We start from the raw sequence: 20,099 nt of genomic DNA on the forward strand, positions 1-20,099 counted from the left end.
TCTGGAACATCAGCATTACCAGGGGGAGCCTGGAAAATTCTTCTGTGACTGACTGAGTTCTCTTTCTCTCTCTCTGTCTCTCTCTCTCTCTCTCTGAGCCACATCCCTAGCCCTATTTTGTATTTTATTTAGAGACAGGGTCGCTGAGTTGCTAAATGCCTCACCATTGTGGAGGCTGTCTCAGCCTCCTGAGCTGCTGGGATTACTCTCAAGAGTTGATAGGCTTGGGGGCTGAGTGCATGGCCGCCTCTGTGGGGGAAGAAAGACCTACCTGACCACTTTCCCTCAGGGGCATGTAAGTCCCTTGTCCATTAAAGTGCTGCCATTGATGAGAAGCCAAGGCTTTGCAGCTATTTCACATTTGTTTAGAAAATTGAAAACATTCCAAAGCCCTCCTGGATTTATAACTATGGAATAACTTTAATACTGAAGTACAGGTAGTATACCAAGAAAACTGAAGACTGATCATACATTTGCATGTACACACACACACACACACACACAAAGTTTCCAAGTAAAATGTACAAACTTATTTAAGAATTCTACATTGTGCCTAAGTAGGATTTCATTCAGATATGTAAAGACGTGAATTTTGAGAAATACAGTTAACATAATTCATTATATGAACAAAGAGTGATATATTAACAAATTACAAGAATTTGAGAATACTTAGCAGTCATTTTTTTTAAATGTTTTTTAGTGGTGCTGAGGATTGAACCCAAGGCCTCGGGCATGTGAGGCAAGTACTCTACCAACTGAGCTACTGAGCTATATCCCCAGCCCCCAGTCATTTTATTAAAAAATATTTTTAGTTGTAGATGGATATAATACCTTATTTTATTTATTTATTTTTATGTGGTACTGAGGATTGAACCCAGTGCCTTGTGTGCTAGGTGAGCATTCTACCACTGAGTCACAACCACAGTCCCCATTCTTTTTTTTTTTTTTTTTTGGTAGATGGACACATTACCTTTATTTATTTATTTTTATACATTCATTCATTTGTGTGGTGCTGAGGATCAAACTGTGCCTCACATGTGCTAGGCAATTGCTCTACCACCGAGCCACAACTGCAGCCTAGCAGTCATTCTTTATAAAAATTCTTTAAGTAAAATAAAATTGCACTAGATGGAATCATCAAAACGTAATAGAAACTAATTATCAGAAACTTAATAGTAGGGGCTAGGATTGTGGTTCAGCGGTAAAATGCTTGCCTAGCATGCGTGGGGCCCTGGGTTTGATCCTCAGCACCACATAAAAAAATAAATGAATGGAATAAAGGTATTGTGTCCAACTACAACTAAAAAAATAAATATTAAAAAAGAAACAATAGTAAAATTATAGTAATATAAGTGGTAAAAGCTATTTCACCTGAAAACTAGGAACAAAGAGGATGCTTATTATTTGTCTTCATGGTTGTTTTTGAGGCAGGTAATATAGTCAGGTAGGAAGATGAACACTGTAAAAAATCTAGGAACCATAGAAAATCAGTTGGATTCATGAGAATCTGGTAAAGTGATAGATAGGGACAGATGAAAAATATTCTTCCTGCTGAAATGCTGAATAGTTTGGAAAAAAAAGGGAGGAGTGAGTGAGCAGGAAATCCTATTCAAAGTAATAACCAACTGTTGAACACCTAGGAAAAACTGAACACGAATGGTGTTCTGAGAGTGATCTGAATTATGTTAAGATCTTATTGAAAGATATCACATAAAGTCTGAATATGTGGAGGAGAGGCATGCTTATTTCCTTCACGGATAAGAGAAAAAAATACCTGTTTTTGTTTTTTGTAGTTATAAGCAATTCCAAGGAGTAGATTTAGACTTAGACCTACTGATTTTAAAGTTCATTTTTTAAAATATTTTATTTACATTTTTTAGTTTTCGGCAGACACAACATCTTTGTATGTGGTGCTGAGGATCGAACCCGGGCCGCACCCATGTCAGGGGAGCACGCTACCGCTTGAGCCACATCCCCAGCCCCTAAAGTTCATTTTAAAAGATAAATAGATATCTAAGAATAGTCAAGAAGATTTTGGAAAATAATCATAGTGAAGGGAGACTTATCCTATTGATTGCTAATTTTTTTATATCTTTATTTAATTTATTTATTTATATGTGGTGCTGAGGATCGAACCCAGGGCCTCGCACATACTAGGTGAGCGCTCTACCACTGAGTCAAACCCCAGCCCCTATTGATTGCTAATTTAAGTCACAGTATTCAGATAGGAAATATGTCATAGGATTAGACATAGTTTAGAGGAATGAAACAGAAACTTGCATATTTGGGTGTGTATCCCTACACATAGTGTTAGTACATGATCTGTAGTACATGAACTAAGATATAAGATATGTTTCAGTTCACTTGGGAAAAGGAGGTTTAATTGATTTAATAAGCCATAGTGGGCTAACCATCTGCATGAGAACAAAGTTAGCTAACCCTAGAAACCATGGAAGGAGGAATTTCAGATCAATAGATTTATGAAAATTTAGAATTGGGAAACATTTTAAGAAAAGACATTCAGAAACTGCGGATGCTGTTTTTTTTGGCATTACCAAGCCAAAAGACAAGACTAGAGAAGTACTGGTAACAAATATGATAGGGTTTTGATCCCATGACTAATAAAAAAGAGTCCTTACCACTTAAAATTTAAAAATGAAGTTAGCTAAATTTAAAAAGAATAAAGAATATGAACTGGTACTTTTTAGAAGAGGAGAAAGTCAAATGACTTTTCAAAATACTTCAAGATGCTTACCCCTGTTGATGACCCAGGAAGTTTTTTGGAAACATTAGCAAGCAACTTGGCAAAATTTAGGACAGTACTCCATGCTAGGGAGGATGCAAGGAAATTGTGGTTTGCAGGCATTGTTGGTTGGAACATGAGTTGTTTCCAAAACTGAAAACTTAAAACACATGTGGCTTATTACCTTACTAACCCAGTGTTTGAGCACCCAGCTCACAGATGAAGGCATCAGGAGAAGGAAGTTTGTTATGTTCATAGAGGCCAAGGCTTGGTGATCACAAGAGTAGAACATTTTTAGTGAAATGGCATAATCTTAAAATTCATTATATAGAAATACAATTATTATAATAAAGATATAAAAACAATGTTAGACAAAAATGTCCAAGTTGAGAATGATGTATGTGATTCAGGTTTTACAAAACAGAACACATTTGTGTTTAGGTGTGTGTGAGTATAAGAATCTATATGACTGTGAAAATTATGACAAATGAGATTAATATGTAGATTATAAGATGCTGTTAGTACGTCACCTTTGCCTACTTGAACTATTCTGATGCATTGAGACAAGTCATAAAACAATAGGACAGTAAAATTCTTTTAAAATTATGACTGATTAAAAACTACAGGATGTCATCATAGGGAATTGTGGCACACTTTTGATTTCTGACTTGGTACATGCGATTTTTTTTTTTTTTTGTAATTAGGAAAACAACAGATGAGGAGAATAACTCCTGTCTCTTTCAGGGTTTTACTTAGACCCAGGTGTGTCCTCAGCATATAGCTTCAGTATTTCAAAGATGAGGCAAACCCAAAATTTATTAGTCCTCTCTTATTCTGGAGGAATATGATTCCAGATCCCTAGTGGATGCTTGAAATTGTAGGTAGTACAGATTTCTATATATACCATGTCTATATATCTATATATCTGTATCTATATCTATACTTATGATGAGATTGAATTTATAAGCTATGTAGAGTAAGATTAATAATAGGTATTATTAATAAAGTAGAACAGCAGTAATAACATACTGTAACAAAATTCCAGCACCATTGGTTTTGTGCTTTGGGGCCATATTAAGCAAAATAAGGGTTAGTTTGACACAAGCTCTGCGATATTATAATAGTCTGATAACTGAGGTGGCTACTAAGTGGCTATTAAATGACTAGTAGTAATATATACTCTGGACGAATGGATGATTTATGTCCTGCACAGGGTGATGTGAAATTTCATCATGAGAACAGCACACAATTTAAAACTTACAAATTGTTTATTTCTGGAATTTTCCATTTAATACATTCAGACTGAGGTTGGCCAAGGGTAATTAAAACCATGCCTAGTGAAACTGCATATAAGGGGGAGTCTACTATATTTACTATACAGGATCTGTCTGAGAATTTCAGCCTTTAACTACTATTCTCCACTCTTGATGACTTTTCTGTGGTGGAAGTTGATATTTATGAAATGGCTTAATTATCTGTAGTACTCAATATTTCAGAAACCATAGGTTAATAGTTTAAGATGCAAGGATTAATAAGCCATGAAGTCATTCAGTGTTTAGTATAAATTAAAAAAAACTAGAAGAAAATTCAGATAGTATTAGGAGAGGGAGTCAGGATCAGAGTTAAAAATATGAACTTGGCTTTCAGATAGTTCTTGGTGTACTTTTTGTCTGTTTATTGGGTGGTTTTGGGTGTAACCTCTCTTAAGTCACTTTCTCCATTGGTAAAATGGTGATGATAACAGGCCTTGTAGAATTGTTGTTTAGTTGAAATGAGAAGGCGTATGAGGCATATAATGAACACTTATTTTTGCCATTACAAACATGGATGAAGGTCTGTTTTTGTGTGGCAGGTGCTGTGGATCTAATCTCCGGCTTGCATTTTCCCCCTTCCTCTATAAATGTTGTTTAATTACATCCACATGTATTGTCTCACTTGTACAATCCTATTATCTCTGGAAGGTTCTAATAGAAGACTGTATTCCAGTACTGAAGAGGTACGCCAAAGAAGGGAGAGAGTTTGATTATGTGATTAATGATTTGACAGCTGTTCCAATCTCCACATCTCCAGAAGAAGGTAGATTGTGTTTTGTTTTTAACCAAGATAACTATTAATGGAAATGTTTTCTCCTGGCACTTTGTGAAGGTGAAAGGATTTTAGAGATTGTCTAGTTCTTTCATTTTTTTTAAAAAAATATTTTTTAGTTGTTGATGGACTTTTATTTTTTATTTATTTATATGTGGTGATGAGAATCGAACCCAGTACCTCATGCATGCTAGACTATCGCACTACCACTGAGCTACAGCCCCAGCCCCTATTTCATTTTCTTAAATGGAGTTAAACTGAGGGCCATGGTGGAAAGATGGCTGGATTCGGATTTGGCTTTAATTCCTGTTCTGCCTTTAAATGAATTAATTCAGTCATTTGAAACAAACATTAAGTGAAATGGCCCATAATCACAATACGGAGACATTAAATTATTTGATATTTTATTTAAATAATGTGTTTTTACCTATAATGGGACAAACTGATAATCTTTCTAAGCAACACAAGAGACAATTCTCCTCAAACCACATGCCTCCAATTGCTGCTAGTTTGTGTTTTCTATTAATGTTTTTTTTTTTTTTTCTGTAAACTTGATTTACTGGCTGAGTTTGCAGAATGGGGTCCCAATCTGATGATCCTTGCATTTTTCTCCCAATGTTGCTACTTCCCCCATTGAAGCAGTTTTAGATTTCAACAATTACCTTTGTGTGGAATTTTTTTTTTTACTTGGGTGCATTGTGGAGGTTATTGGTAGTGAAACCCAGGGCTCTTGCAGGCTACATAAGCACTTTACCACTGATCAATAGTCTTGACGTCCTATGTCAAATCTTTTTTGGTGGTTTGAGAACAATGCTAAGTAGATACAAATTTGATTTTGACCTTGGAATTTATGTGTGTGTGCATGTAAGACTAACTATATGACTGTTGCATTATTGTTCATGAACAAACCCTCTAATAGTGGGTCTCAAGCTCATGGATCTTCCTGTTTTTGTATTATTGAGTACTAGAGTGAATATTTGGTGATAGATATTTTTGATGCAAACCCGTACTTATAAAATTTAATTTTTTTAACATTCAGATTCCACATGGGAGTTTCTCAGATTGATTCTTGACCTCTCAATGAAAGTATTGAAACAGGATGGGAAATATTTTACACAGGTAGGCTACTCAAGTTTTTTTTTTCCTCCTAAGACTCCGAATAAGAATTTTATATTTTGAAGGTTGAATGTGTATTATCAAAATTTATTTCTTTTAATGATAGAACAACGTCACTGGGTGATATTTTTTCAAGTAGTAAGTTTCTAAATTCCTGACCTGTCATCTCTTGAGAATTAATCAGTTCATAGCAACACTCAAGATTTATCCTTATTTGTCAACCCTAGTCTTTGGCTGTAGTATGAACTGCTGCCACCAGATGGAGACACAGATTGTGGTTCTTTTTTTCCCTCTCCCCTCATCCTGTAGGACAGTTTTGGTTGAAAAGCCCATTTAGCAACATACACTTAATAATAGCTTTGCCTGTAGTATGAGCTGCTGCCACCAGATGGAAGCAAACTGTGGTGTTTTTCTCATTCTCTAGTGAATTTTTAATTCTCAATGAACGTTGAAGGTATATCTATCTATCTATCTATCTATATACACACACACACACACACATACATACATACACATATACATATACACACAGAGAACCTAGTATTGCACTCTTGTCTCTGGCTTCTTCTGGGTTTACAGGAAAAAAATCCCCACTACCCTGACTTTTGTTTATACTGACATAAGAGGTTTACTATTTAAAGCATAAACACTATCATAAACAGTATTTCATATTCTACCATATATCCACAGTCCTAATCACATGACTCTGTATATGTAAACAACTTTACAAAGTAATAATATATTGTATTTAGATCTTGGGAACTCATTTCACTAAAAAATATGTACTTTATTTGTTAAGTCATATGTGCTAGTTTTTAATTAAAATTTTAAATTGTTTAAAAGACATAAACCTATAAAAATTGTTATATTAATGAGGTACCAGGTGGTGTTTCAGTACATGAATATAGATGGGATAATGTTTTAATCAGTAAGTATTTTTGTGTCCTCAAATGTTTCTTATTTTTTTGTGGTAAAGACCATTCTGAATCCTTTACTTCTAGCTTTTTAGAATGTGTAGTATAGTTTTGTTATCCATAGTCACCATTTTATGCAGTAGCATACCAGAATTTCTTGCTCCAATCTTACTGTTAACTTTGTACCCATTGATCAATGGCTTTAAAAAAAAGGTTAATATGTTTCACCATCGATAACAGATAGAGGTCTATATTTTCCTGGGAAGGTTCCTACCTCCAGACCCTACCCAACCCTGGACTTTTTATGGGATCTGAGATGAATAATATAACTTTGAAACACCTCAACTCAGACTCTAGCCTATTCTGTTTTCTCGCACTTCCCACTGTGTGCAGTGCTTACAGGCATGTAGTGATTCATCCTGTCTCTGCACTTGGTGAAAGAGTTGCAAAGCTTTGAGGCGAGTATATAACTACCTATAAGTGGATAATTTATCTCCTGATATTTAGAAGTGATTTTTTAACACATTCTAAATTTGATTCTATTTAGAGTAAGGGTCTGAAAACTATGGCCTTCTGCTGCTTTTGTAGTTTTCTTGGCACACAGTCATGCCCATTCATTACATAGTGTCTATGGCTGCTTCTGTGCTACAATGGCAGCAAGGAGTAATTGTGGGGGTGGCCTTATGGTCTGCATAGCCTAAAATATTTTCTGTATGGCTATTTACAGAGGAAGTTTGCTGACCTCTGTTTTATAGGATATCTACAGTGAAAGCTGCTCAAAGACTTCTTATTATAAAAGCAACCCAGATTCAGTGAATTGGGCATTTTTGTGAGTGGAATTTCTTAAGCAGGGCATATTTGTACCATTTTTTCTTTCATGGTTCTGCAAATAGAATGCTCATGCAGGTTTAAGTTAAAGAAAGATGTTTAACTAAAACCAGACCCCCCCCCCCCAAAAAAAAAAAAGCCAGGTGGCATGGCATACATCAGTAATGGGTGAGGCAAGAGGATTGCAAATTTAAGGCCTGTGATCATAGCAACTTGGGAGGCTGAGGCAGGAGGATCACAAGTCTGAGGCACCTTAGTGAGATCCTGTCTCAAAATGGCAAAAAGAAAAATTTTTTTATGGAGATTGAAAAAAAAATGGATCCCCACAGTCAGTTTATAATAGATAACAGGTGGTGTTGGAAAGGAAATGTGACTGTTTTCTTCATCCTGAACATTTGACTGGTAGACTGACTCCTATAGAGAACTGGTATCTTAGTATGGGAGACTAATAGAAATGCTTAATTAGAATACCAGTCCAGTCATAAATATTTATTATCCAGGCTTTGATAACTTGCCTTGGCCAATTGACTTATTTCAAAAATCACAGGTATTATGTGCTCAGGGGTTTGCTGTTTTGCAAGAATTTTCCAGAAGATATATTACAACATGTTTTCTGTCTCTATGTTTATTATAGTTGGAAATACAAAGTGATCTCGTTTTGTGATATCCATTTTGGGGAACATGGAGTAAATCCAGTAGTGAAATGTGCCATATCCTGAGATTCATATGGAATGAAGTGTGCAGGCCTTTCAGGAAGCTGAAGACTAGTCAAGAAGCAGGGTAGCCTAATTGAGGATATATTGATATACTTACCAGTGAAGGCTTTTGTTTGTTTATTTGTTTTGGTGCTGGGAATGGAACCCAGGGCTTCATGCCTCATGCATGTTAGGCAAGCCTATACCCTCAGCCCTTGATTTTTCTTTAAACTGCAGAGTGATATGCTTGGGCAATACCCTTAATTTATTGCTATGCTTACTCTGCTTGCTGAAGTGTGCAGCTTAGAACTGGAGTGTAAGTTTAAGGATGGGATAAAAGTGCTGTATAGGTTGTATAGTGATTCACAAAAGCTAAATGTTCTTGCCCAGAATGGCTTGTATCACATTGAAAGTTTGTGATGTCACCTTACTGCTTGAAGGCAGCCTTAGTAGCATGCCATGAAGCTGGGGAATGTTTTGTGGGAATTGAGCTGTTCCAGGTGGGGCTGTCAGAAGTAAAATTGTAGAGGAATTGTTCTCATGGGATTAGGAGGAAGGTTCTGGGACTTGAACACATGCCTTCTTTCCCCTAACCCTATTTTTAAAATGATAGGCTATTTGATGCATAAAAAATAAGTGTAAAATTATGCTGTGTGAAATAATAGCAGACACCTGACCACTCTACCCAACTTGAACTGGGCATTACCAGTACTCTTTATGCAAACTATATTCCTGCCTAATACTTGCTGCTTTTGGAAGTAATCCATACTTAGTATCATTTTTAAAAATTTCTTATATTTTCTTTATAGATGGTTCACATACTTGTAATTTCCTATATAACTTAGTTTTGCTTGCTTTTGAACCTGATTTTAAAAGGCATGTCAAGGATGTGTTCTTCAGTTTTCTTTTTATACATTACAGAAATAACATATACTAGGGCTGGGGTTATGGCTCAAGCAGTAGCACGCTCGCCTGGCATGCGCGGGGTGCTGGGTTCGATCCTCAACACCACATAAAAATAAAATAAAGATATTGTGTCCACCTAAAACTAAAAAATAAATATTTTTTTTTAATATTTTATTTTTTAGTTTTTGGCGGATACAACATCGTTGTTTGTATGTGGTGCTGAGGATCGAACCCGGGTCGCACGCATGCCAAGCTAGCGCGTTACCACTTGAGCCACATCCCAACCCCCTAAAAAATAAATATTAAAAAAGAAATAATATATATTAATTAACTTACCTTTAAAAGGTACAAACAATACAGAAATCTATAAAATAAAAAAGTAAATTGTCACATGTAACATGGGACAAGCAGCCGAAGCTATAGAATTGAAGTTTAACCCCTAGTTATGTTCCTACCTATTGTCTCATCTCTTTCTCTCATCCTTAAGGGGCATTTGTTTTTTTGCTATTTTTGGTTTCCATTCTGCATGCCCTGTGTGTCTTAAAAATAAAAGAAAAAGTGTTCTATTTAAGTAGACAGCAAAGTAAAATGTGTATCATGTTATTTTCGGGGGTAGGTTTCTATTTGTGGAGAGTTTCTTTTTTTTCCTTCTTAAAAATTGCTTCTTGGCAGTGTTGGGAAAGAACAAATTGAAGCTTTCCCATTTCCTTTCCACATTCTGTATAAGGAGGTCCTCCCATGTGTCCTCTCTAAAGGGAGAGTGTGGTGTCAGTTTTAAGATGGAAAAGAAAACCCTTCAGCTGTGCACCTTGGTGGCATTTCCATTCTATAGCAGCTTCCCTAGTGGTGATGTGCTCTAAAAACAACTGGTAGCATTTTCTATTTATGAGTCGTAAATTACACGTGTGGTGTTTATACGCTCTCATGGTGAACTTGATGTTGAAACCAAATTATATGCTGGTGAAGGACACTTTGGCCAAATCCCACTGCATGACCCTAGATGATGTGTTATTAAACAGGCTGGCACTGAATGGCAACGTCATGCTGAGTGAATGTGCTAAGTTAAAACCACCAAGTCCAGCTCTTGGAATAGTTCTAACCTTTTGTCCACGGCTGACTGGCTGGCTAGCTGGTTGGTTTTGAAATGCCATTCTCAGAAATTCTCACATTATGGGTGCCTTTGTTTGTATATTATTTTGCCTTACATCGTACTTGGCTATTTTGAGGCAAATCAATAGTATAATTCTTGTGAAGAAGAAATGGAGTTAATATACAGATTCAGTGGTATTCTGAATGTTAAGAACTTCAATGGTTAAAAAATTGTAGGTGATATTAAATATACCCATCTTGTTTTCTAAATCCAAAGTGAAAATCACTGGGCGGAGAGTGGTGATGATTTTGCTGTAATGATGATAAACCATATCCTAGAACTAGTGAATCAAAATCTGCATTTTAACAGAATCCCCTTTGGTTTATGTGCACATTAAAGATTGCAAAGCACTGCTCTTGAGGTAGGCAGATTTAGTCATTGATTCTCTTCACCCTTTTTCCTTCGTGAACATAGGATGGCTACTGCAGCCCCAAATGTCACATCCAGGTTATAGACTGGAAGAGAGTTGAAGTGGCAGATCACTCCCTCTATGTTTAGAATCTAAAGTTTTCCTAGCAGACTTCCACTATCTATCTCATTGACCATCCCTAGCTGCTAGGGAGACTGAAAAAGTGGTGACCAAAAAGGGAAGAAAAGTTATGACAATGAAGAAAGTTTTTGATAAAGAGTGCAATCAAGGGGGAAGATATCCTTAGCATATATCCTGAATAAACTTTTGTTGTCATATGCTTTAAGATAAATCACAGATTTTGGGGAAAGAAGCATGAACTGTGAATGTAGTTCCTTGTCAACATTTTAGATTCTTAGTGTTGTAGTTTAAACCAGTTGGAAAGCAAGAACACTGTCTTTTTTAATACTTCATTTTCTACACAGTGGTGACCATTATTGAAAAAAATTACTTTGAATGAGTTATGTGTATGAATCTTTGCTAAATTGCATGGTGCAGATACAGTGAACTGTGTCACTAATGAGAAATTGGTCTCACTGCTTTCTATTACTTCATACTCTAATAATTTGAAATAGCTTGGTAAATGAAGTAGAAGGAGAATGAGCTAATAAGTCTATAAATAGAATCCTGTGCAATTTGTGAAAGTACAGAGGCCTTATCTCATTTTTAAAGATGAACTTTTATCTCAGGCTAGAATTCTTCTCTTTTATTAGAGACATTCTAATGACTGGGACTCAAGAATCCCATTGTTTGCTTTTCTCTCTTTGATTTAGGGGAACTGTGTTAATTTGACTGAAGCCTTGTCACTCTATGAAGAACAGCTCGGGCGCCTCTATTGTCCTGTGGAATTCTCAAAGGAGATCGTCTGTGTCCCTTCATACTTGGAATTGTATCCTTTGATTGTGACATTGTGTTGTCAGATCAGAACCCCCAAGTCAATCCTGTGCTAGTTTAGTATTTTAAATCCTAGTAATAAACAAATAGATCTGTGGTATATAAACTAAGCTGAGAGCTTTAAAAAAAACTGATTTCTGGGTCATTCTTTTAGAGACTCTTGGGTGTGGCTTGCCACAGTTTGCCAGGTGCTTTTAATTATCAAGTACCACTGGTCCAAAAAAGGTTTTTCAAAGGTGGTCCCAGACCTGCCACGTCACTTGGGAACTTGTTATATATACAGATTATCATACCCCACCCTGACCAGCTGCCCCATCAGAAGTGCTGGAGCTGGGGCCAGCGAACTGTTTCACCAGTCCTCCAGGGAACTTGTGTGCACCCATAATGCTCTAGTGTAAAATGCTGCCCCACCTGTGGCAGATAAAAATCCTAGAGACACTCACTTTACTCATATTAAAATCATCAGTCTTTAATGTTAGTTTCTACACTTGCTGCTAATTGCAGTAGAAATCGAGAGCTGAAATAATGCTGGGAGTGCAGAGTTAATGCTGGTGTTCTCCATGAGTTCCACTTAAGTTAGTCCCAATCACAAAGGAAAGAACATGGAGAGAAACCAAAATTAGAGCATCATTGTTGGAAATTTGCGCTGTATTTCCTTTTTCTAAAAAGTAGGCAGACTATGGCTGAACCTAGGTTCCTGTGACAGCAGTTTTTTTTATATGATTAAAAAATTAAGTGATTAAGGATTCATTCTTTTTTTTTTTTAAAGAGAGGGGGGGAGAGAGAGAGAGATTTTTAACATTTATTTTTTAGTTATTGGTGAACACAACATCTTTGTATGTGGTGCTGAGGATGGAACCCAGGCCACACGCATGCCAGGCGAGCGCGCTACCGCTTGAGCCACATCCCCAGCCCAGGATTCATTCTTTTTAAAATTCTTTTTATTTATACATGACAGTAGAGTCCACTTTGATATAATTATACAAGCATGGACTATATGTTATTCTAATTAGGACCCCATTCTGTAGAGGTACACGATGGTGGGATTCACTATGGTGTATTCATATATGTACATAGGAAAATTATGTCATTCATTCAGGGATTCCCGCTGTCAGCCTGTGGTAAGGCTGGAAGTGACAGAACCTGGCAGAGCATAGGCAGCCTGCTGAGGCCAGATGCTGGGCAAGAGGCAAGAATTCCCTAAGTCCTCCATGAGAGGAGGGGGATCCTCTCATTTGTGAGGCGGCCATGTCCTTCCATGGCCTGTAGAAAGATTCAGTGTCTCCTACCATTCAGCTTGATTCAGGGTTTCCCTTCAGGAACATTTTTCATTCAATCTTTTTAGTTGTACATAACATTAGGATTCATTTTTTTACATAATTATAAGGGTATGGACTATCATTTGCTACAGGAACATTTTTGTTCATTCAGGTGAGTGTTCACATGCTTAAGACATTTGAGATGTCAGTTGGTAACATTTGGGAAAAGGTTTCAGTCCTATGGTTCCCCTTTTCCCCTCTTTCTACCCCTTTTTTCCCCTCTCCCCTTGCTCACCCTCTCTCTGCCTTCCTCACTTCCTCACTCTTTCCTCTCCTTTCCTTTCCTTCTCATACCAATTCCCCAAACCTTTTGTGAGACCTGGTAAGCAGTAGTGATACCCAGGAGCATCTGTGCATTTCTTTAGCCTTTTGTCTACTTAGTGCTCCCTTCAGAAATCTCACACTTTAGAGTGGCCTTGTTCAAAGGCTTTCATTCTCATTATCACAATGCTCTAAGCCATGAAGTGTTTTCATTCATCTTCCAATTTGTAGGCCAACACACAAATGTTAAGTGATGCCTGTTCCTCCTTGAATTACCTGCTTGCATTCCTTGACTCTCAGTCCAGGTGGGTATTTTACACTGTTTGGAAGAAAGCTAAACCTTGAAGATGAATATCCCCCAATCATGTGTGCTGCAAACAGCTTTCCTGACCTCTGAATGCTGTACATGACATTAAAAAGAGTCGGGCAATTGATTGTGAACTCCTTAAAGTTTCTCTTCTTTTAATTATTATTTTTAATTTAAAAAAGCAAATGGAAAATGTATATTTTGATGAGCTAGGGTGTTATTTTTGGAAAGTCAGCTGAAGGGCAATTAGATAGTACAGCAAAGACTGCGAAGTGCACTGACCCCTTAGAATGTGATTTTTGTTACTTTTTAGTTCTGTGTGGGTTTTTTTTTTTTTTTTGTTTCGGTTTTGGTAGACCTAAATTTGGATGTTTGGAGGAATGAACATCATTTTTTTGTTCTGGAGGGAAGTTCTTGGTTTGATTTCTTTCCCCCAAAATGGATTTAGATATCAAAATTTGGTGCTTATAAGAAAGTTAAAAAATGAATAGCAATGCTTCAATTAAAATAACAAAGGAGACATTTCATGTGTTTTGTTGTTGTTGTTTTTTTTTTTTTTTTTTTTCCAGCCCAGTCCCCTCTTCCTCCCTCTGGCTTAGAACAAAGGTATCTCCTGGACTGTTTTTACTTTGTTATAGCACTTGGTACCATTTATCTCTTTATAATGGGATAGCCTTGGGGCCTTTCTTGAACAGTAATAATGACTTCATTTAGCACTGTGGTAAATGATACACAGCCCATTACATTCACCACTTCCTTCTTATAAAGTTGACCTGAGGATAGCAAGAAATTTTGCTTGACTGTAAAGTTGAAAGTCAAAAGCCTAAAGCCTATTTCTATCCCCACTCTTACTGGTATATTAAGTGTAGAAATGAGATCATTTAGGATAGCTGCTATGAAACTTTGAGAAGATTCTTAGATGCACAGCTACATGATAGAGTTTATGGAGAGGCCTGTGGCAAAAGGAATGACTTAAAAACTACTAAGAAAGTGCACATAACTTAGAGCTTGCTTTTGTATTCTGGGTAAAGGGGAATTTATAGTGACTTGGATTATTAGATGGCAATGGTAATCCTGTTGTATTATAAAAATTTATACTAATCAGTGGAATCATTTCATTTACAGTGAATTTATAGTAAGCAAAACATTAAAAATGAAATATCCAGTTGAGATATAATTAGTGTCACCATAGAACATTCTCCCCAAGGTATGACTAAATGGTATAGTATATTAAAAATGTTCTTTTTTATTGGATTGAGGAGGAACAATACGGTAGAATAAAAGGAGTTAGAGAGTCACATTGAAACTTGATAAGCTGAACACATACTTTTCTTGTACACATATAGGTTAAAAATGGAACTGGTGGACGTCTTCCTGTGCCTTTAAATTCTTCTATAGTGCTATGCAAAGGCTCTGTATGTTGGGTAGGATTTTAAAATGATGCTGCTGCTACTGTTAGAACACTGTTTGAGGTCAATAAAATGGAGGTGTTTTTTCTTTCCATTTTAGAAAAGAAACCAAATGTATCTGCTATTTGATATGATATGATTAGAGTGTGCATTACTAACACAGGACTAACTTGATTCCAAGGCAGCAGATCCACTAATAAGTCTGGTGATACAGGTCCTGTTAAGAACTGAGACAGGAAGAAATTAAGTGGATCAGGTTGTGCCAGATCACGGGATGATGCATTTGGGAGAAAATAAGGGAAGTGGTATGAGGGGGAAGAAAGAAATGGAAAGATAGATATTTTTATCTTTGGTGATAATATTGAATTCTGATCCAACCCATTTCTTTGTGTTGGAGAAAGGATGATGTCTGATTATTTTGAATGTCTTTGTTGTTATTTTAAAACAAAAGCATGCAAACTGAATAATGACAACTAAATTCACCTTGGCTTTTGCTGCCTTTTAAGGAAATGTTAAATGATCTAGCACTGTTATCTTATTTTAATGGCTACAGTGTTATATAGTGTTAAGGTCTCCTTTAGAATATACTGTTGTATCCTGTAGCTGCTTTTTTAATGAAAGACAAGACTAACATGGCTATAGTTTAAATTCTATTCAACACATCACCAGATATCAAGTATTGATTTATTTAAAAAATGAAATGCTGCTTTCTCTTGGAAATGTGATTGAATATTTATAAAACTTGATTAATGATCATCCAATTGGGCTGGTAGAAGGCTGGATTGAAGGTGTTTTTAATGGGCTGAAGCACTGTTGATGTCAAAATAAAATGTTCTGTTCCTTTCTGTGCAGTTTGAGTAAGTCACGTCCTTGCTTGCATTAACTGTTGCTGACACAAGAGTTTGCATTTCTCTCTACCATCTGTCAATAAATTAATCAGTTGCATTTTGTTCCCTTGACTCTTTAAAGAGGGCAGGGAGTTGTGTGTGTGGGGGTGTTGTGTCCTATGTACATTGGCCTTTGTTTGAGGCATCAGAGCAATGCTACCCAAAGTCTGGTCCATCAACCAACTCTTTGATTTCTAAGTGCTTTATTTCAGCTGACCTTTTTTTCCTTATGGTGAGATTTTCTCAGAGAGGGTAACACTAGTGTACTGATTTTCATAGTGGCACAAGTTGCTTTTTGTGGTGTTGGAGATTGAACCTGGGGCCTTGTATATACTAGGCAAGTGCTCTACCACTGGGCTACATCCCCAGCCCTTTTTATTTTGTATTTTTAGACAGGGTCTCACTAAGTTGCCCAGGTTGGCTTGGAACTTGAACTTGGGATCCTTCTACCTCAGCCTCCCAAGCAGATAGGATTATAGAGGGACACCACCATGGCTGACATGTTACCATATATTCTTGAAACAACATTTTAAGTGTGCACTGTTTCAGAGGCTGGTTGGGCTGTATTATTTGATAGGTGTGTATCAGATAGGAACTGTTATGTGACCTTGAAGAAACACTTGACCCCCTTCAATCACCCTGTTGCCCACCCTATTGCTAAGTGTCTTTGTAGCAAATAATCTCTAACATCGTTGTGCCTTTGGTTAATGAACCAATTCATTTATGTTTTCTTGCCCAGTCATTGAGTAGGCTAGCAGTCCAAGTGTGGAATGTGCCTGAGGGTCCCATGGTAGTCACAATTTAAATCTAGGTTGTAGCATTCTCAATTTCTAACATGGAAGCTTCCATCAAGGGTTCTTAACCTTTTTTTGTACCTTGGGCTCCTTCTGGAGCTGCCTGGCAAAACCTGAGAGTTCCTTCTTAGAAACAAGTTTTAAAACATATTACATAGGATTACAAGAAAATGAGTTATTAGTTTTAAAAAACTTATGGCTTAATATTTGGGCTGCTTTATTAACTTTTTACATAGCTGAATTGAGTGGTGGGTCAAGTTCCATAATTTTGAAGTTGTAATAAGCATAAATATTTATAAAATCCGTAGGAACTAAAATGTGATAAGGCATCTGATTCTTCTCGTTGACAAAGTCATGGTTATTACCTGTGTTCATGCTTAAGATAAATGCTAAATTTCAGTGAGAGGTTAGTGAAGAGAAAGATAAAAATGTTGTCCCCTCTAAGTTTTTGGATGTACAGAATTCTGTCCATACCCCAGGTTAAGAACCTTTAACCTTTATGCTTCTACTGTTTGATTGGATTTGGGTGGTGAGGAAAGTAGTTGAGTCCCTTCTCCCCTCTGTCAGAACCTCAAATTAACTCTGGCAGGTCAGTTCTCCTCAGCCAGAACCATTTAAAATCTCAATTACCTGGTGCAGTCATTCCACTGATTTCTGTTTTACTCATTATTTCAAAAATGAGAAATAGAACATGAGCAAGAAATATCCCAGTGCTTTTGGAAAGCTGTTTGAGTACTCTTGGATGTGATTTCCCTGGGAAATCAGATGATTAATGTGACTAGACAGGTATACTTATCTCTTGTATCTGGGGGTCCCGGGGATGCTCAGGCTGGCTCATTAATGTAGACAGTTTTCCTGTGCAACAACCAACCATGTGATCATTTCAGTAAGCAATTCCTTCATGATGAAGCATTAGGGAATAGGCTCTTCTCTGCAACTTTGTAACAGAATAAATGAATCAGGGTCCCTCCTGTGTAAAGAGGCAGGTTGAACAATCCTGTTTTGAAAGCAGACCTCCAGTATCCAAGAGAGGGAGGTTTGGGTGGTCTCTTCACCCTATTTCCCCAAAGATGGAATATCCACCATAGTAAAGACATGCAAGGGGCAGGTCTCTGCAGACATTGACTTTGACCCTAGAGTTAACCTTATTAGAGATCATTTCTAGTTCTACCTATTAGGAAATCCTTGTGTCTTGACTTTGTTCTAAAATCATTTTATATCTTGGTTAATGATGGTGGTAACTTACATTCATGCCAAGTGATGCTGACTAAACATACAACTCTGTATATATTTCATATCATTTACTTTCTAGATATTCTCCCTTGCCCTGCTCTCTGTTTTTGTCTGGGTTTAATTTGCTACCTGAACTTTTCCTCCATCTATCCTCTCAATGCTAAGAGGAGCTGTCAACATATCTCCTGCATTGGCTGTACCTTTCACACTCAGTGTTTCGATTTTTCTCCAGTCTTATTATATAATCTTCACCCCATATCTCTTTATGTCTGTTGAAGTGTTTCATGCCTGCAGAGATGGTGCATCTTGGTAGAAAGGAAGAGACATTTGGATTTTGGTTCAGAGGTGAAATGATTGGATTGTGAGAGCTGTAACCTCATTAGTAGATCAATCCATTTGATGGATTAATAATTTGAATGGACTGCTGGGTGGTAACTGTAGGCAGGTGGGGCATGACTAGAGGAAGAAGGTTATTTGGGGTATGCCTTTGGGGGTTATGTTTTGTCCCTGGCTACCCAGGCTTGTGTTCTGCTTCCTGGCTTCCATGAATTGAGAAGCTTTCCTCTGTCATACCTTTCTTCATGATATTCTGCCCCATCTTGGTCCCAGAGCAATGGAGTTAGCCAACAATGGACTGAACCTCTGAAACAGCCCCAAATAAGCATTTCCTCCTCTAAGTTGTTGTTGTCAGGTATTTTGGTCATAATGATAAGAAACTGAATAACACACCAGGTGACCAGAATCAACATATCCAAGGGACAAGTGGATATCCTGTGCCTCCAAATGTGATAGTTTGAGAAGGATCTGTCACCTCTTATGCAGTGTTTAGCTAAGAATCCATTACCTGAACCCAGCTATGAGGAAACTTTAGACATCAGATGAGAAACAGTCTATTAAGAAAAAGTCCCAGTGCGCTCTTCAAAGATATGTGTGTTGCTGGGGATTAAACCAAAAAGAATGTGAAAAATTCTCAGATTAAAGGAGACTAAAGAGGCATGACAAGTGTCACACCTGATCCTAAACTAAGTCCTATATTGGAGGGGAGAATGCTGTAAAGGACACTTTCATGAGACTATTGTCAACTGGCAAATTAGAATACAGACAGTAGTCTCAATTTAATACAGGTTTTTTGGGTCTGGGGTTGTGGCTCAGTGGTAAAGCGCTTACCTAGCACGTGTGAGGCACTGGGTTTTATTCTTAGCACCACATATAAATAATATAAAGGTCCATCAACAACTAAAAAAGTATCTACTAACATATATATCTATATCTCTTTATAATATAGGTATTATATCTGTTGAATTCACTGAAGTTTTTGTTGCAACCAAGTTGTTTCCAAATAAAATATTAAACATTTGGAAAAAAAAACCTAGTGGGGGGGTACTCTTGGCACAGATATTTGGTTTCCCATCTGCTTGAGAGAAATGCTTGTGAGAATTTTGGGCACAACCAAAAATCTAGCAGGAATAAGGCTCAAGGGACCTGTGTGACACCCAAGAAAAGCATGCATGCTGCTTTAAGATCTACCATAAGAGACATGTTCCTGAAGCTGCAGAAGTTCTAGTGGCTAAATTGTGTCTTTGAGGCTTTCCAACTGTCTGCTACACAAAAAAGAAACCATAGTTATAGGAGCTTCCAATAGAGATCATGAAGGCCAGAGGAGTAGGGCTCTGCCCATGACATCTGCTATAGGAGAAATAAAAAAGGGAGACCCAGCAAGAGTAAGAGGATGGTGTGACAGTTCACCTTCCAGCTACTCTCAGGCTCTTGTGGATCCTGCTGGCTTAGGGATAAAAGGCCCTGAGGAAAGAACTTGCTTCATATGCTCCACTGTCTTTGCTGTTAGATGATTGTGCCTGAGCTTGATCTGCTGCTAAGACATTACCAAGCATGAAGTCTTTTATTTTCTTTCTTTCCTTGATTGTGAGGCACTGGGTTCAATTCTCAGCACTGCATATAAATAAAATAAAGGTATTGTGTCCACCTACAACTAAAAAATAAATGTTAAAAAAAGATGGATGGAGAATGAGAGGGAAGTCTGAGGACTTGATTTAAGGCCAAGAGCCCCATATTGTTCTAATATTTCAAATTTGAAGATAGGATCCTATTAAAAGGCTATTCAATTAGTTTTATGAGAAAAGTGGTTGAG

General features: G+C 37.1%; 1 protein-coding gene across 1 annotated transcript in view; it reads left to right on the top strand.

The window, feature by feature from the left end:
- Sms (spermine synthase) overlaps positions 1–14,149 on the top strand; it is a 57,957-nt gene extending 43,808 nt beyond the window's left edge. The window contains exons 8-11 of the mRNA XM_046430594.2: positions 4,705–4,819; positions 5,868–5,947; positions 11,620–11,735; positions 13,626–14,149. Of these exons, the coding sequence (XP_046286550.1) occupies positions 4,705–4,819; positions 5,868–5,947; positions 11,620–11,735; positions 13,626–13,665 (351 nt within the window). The 3' untranslated portion in view covers positions 13,666–14,149. The remainder of the gene's footprint in view (positions 1–4,704; positions 4,820–5,867; positions 5,948–11,619; positions 11,736–13,625) is intronic.
- Positions 14,150–20,099: the final 5,950 nt, after the last annotated feature.

This window comes from Marmota monax, unplaced genomic scaffold (genome assembly GCF_021218885.2).
Source record: "Marmota monax isolate L192 unplaced genomic scaffold, Marmota_monax_Labrador192_F-V1.1 WCK01_AAM20220418_F8-fsc00307, whole genome shotgun sequence".
NCBI lineage: Eukaryota > Metazoa > Chordata > Mammalia > Rodentia > Sciuridae > Marmota > Marmota monax.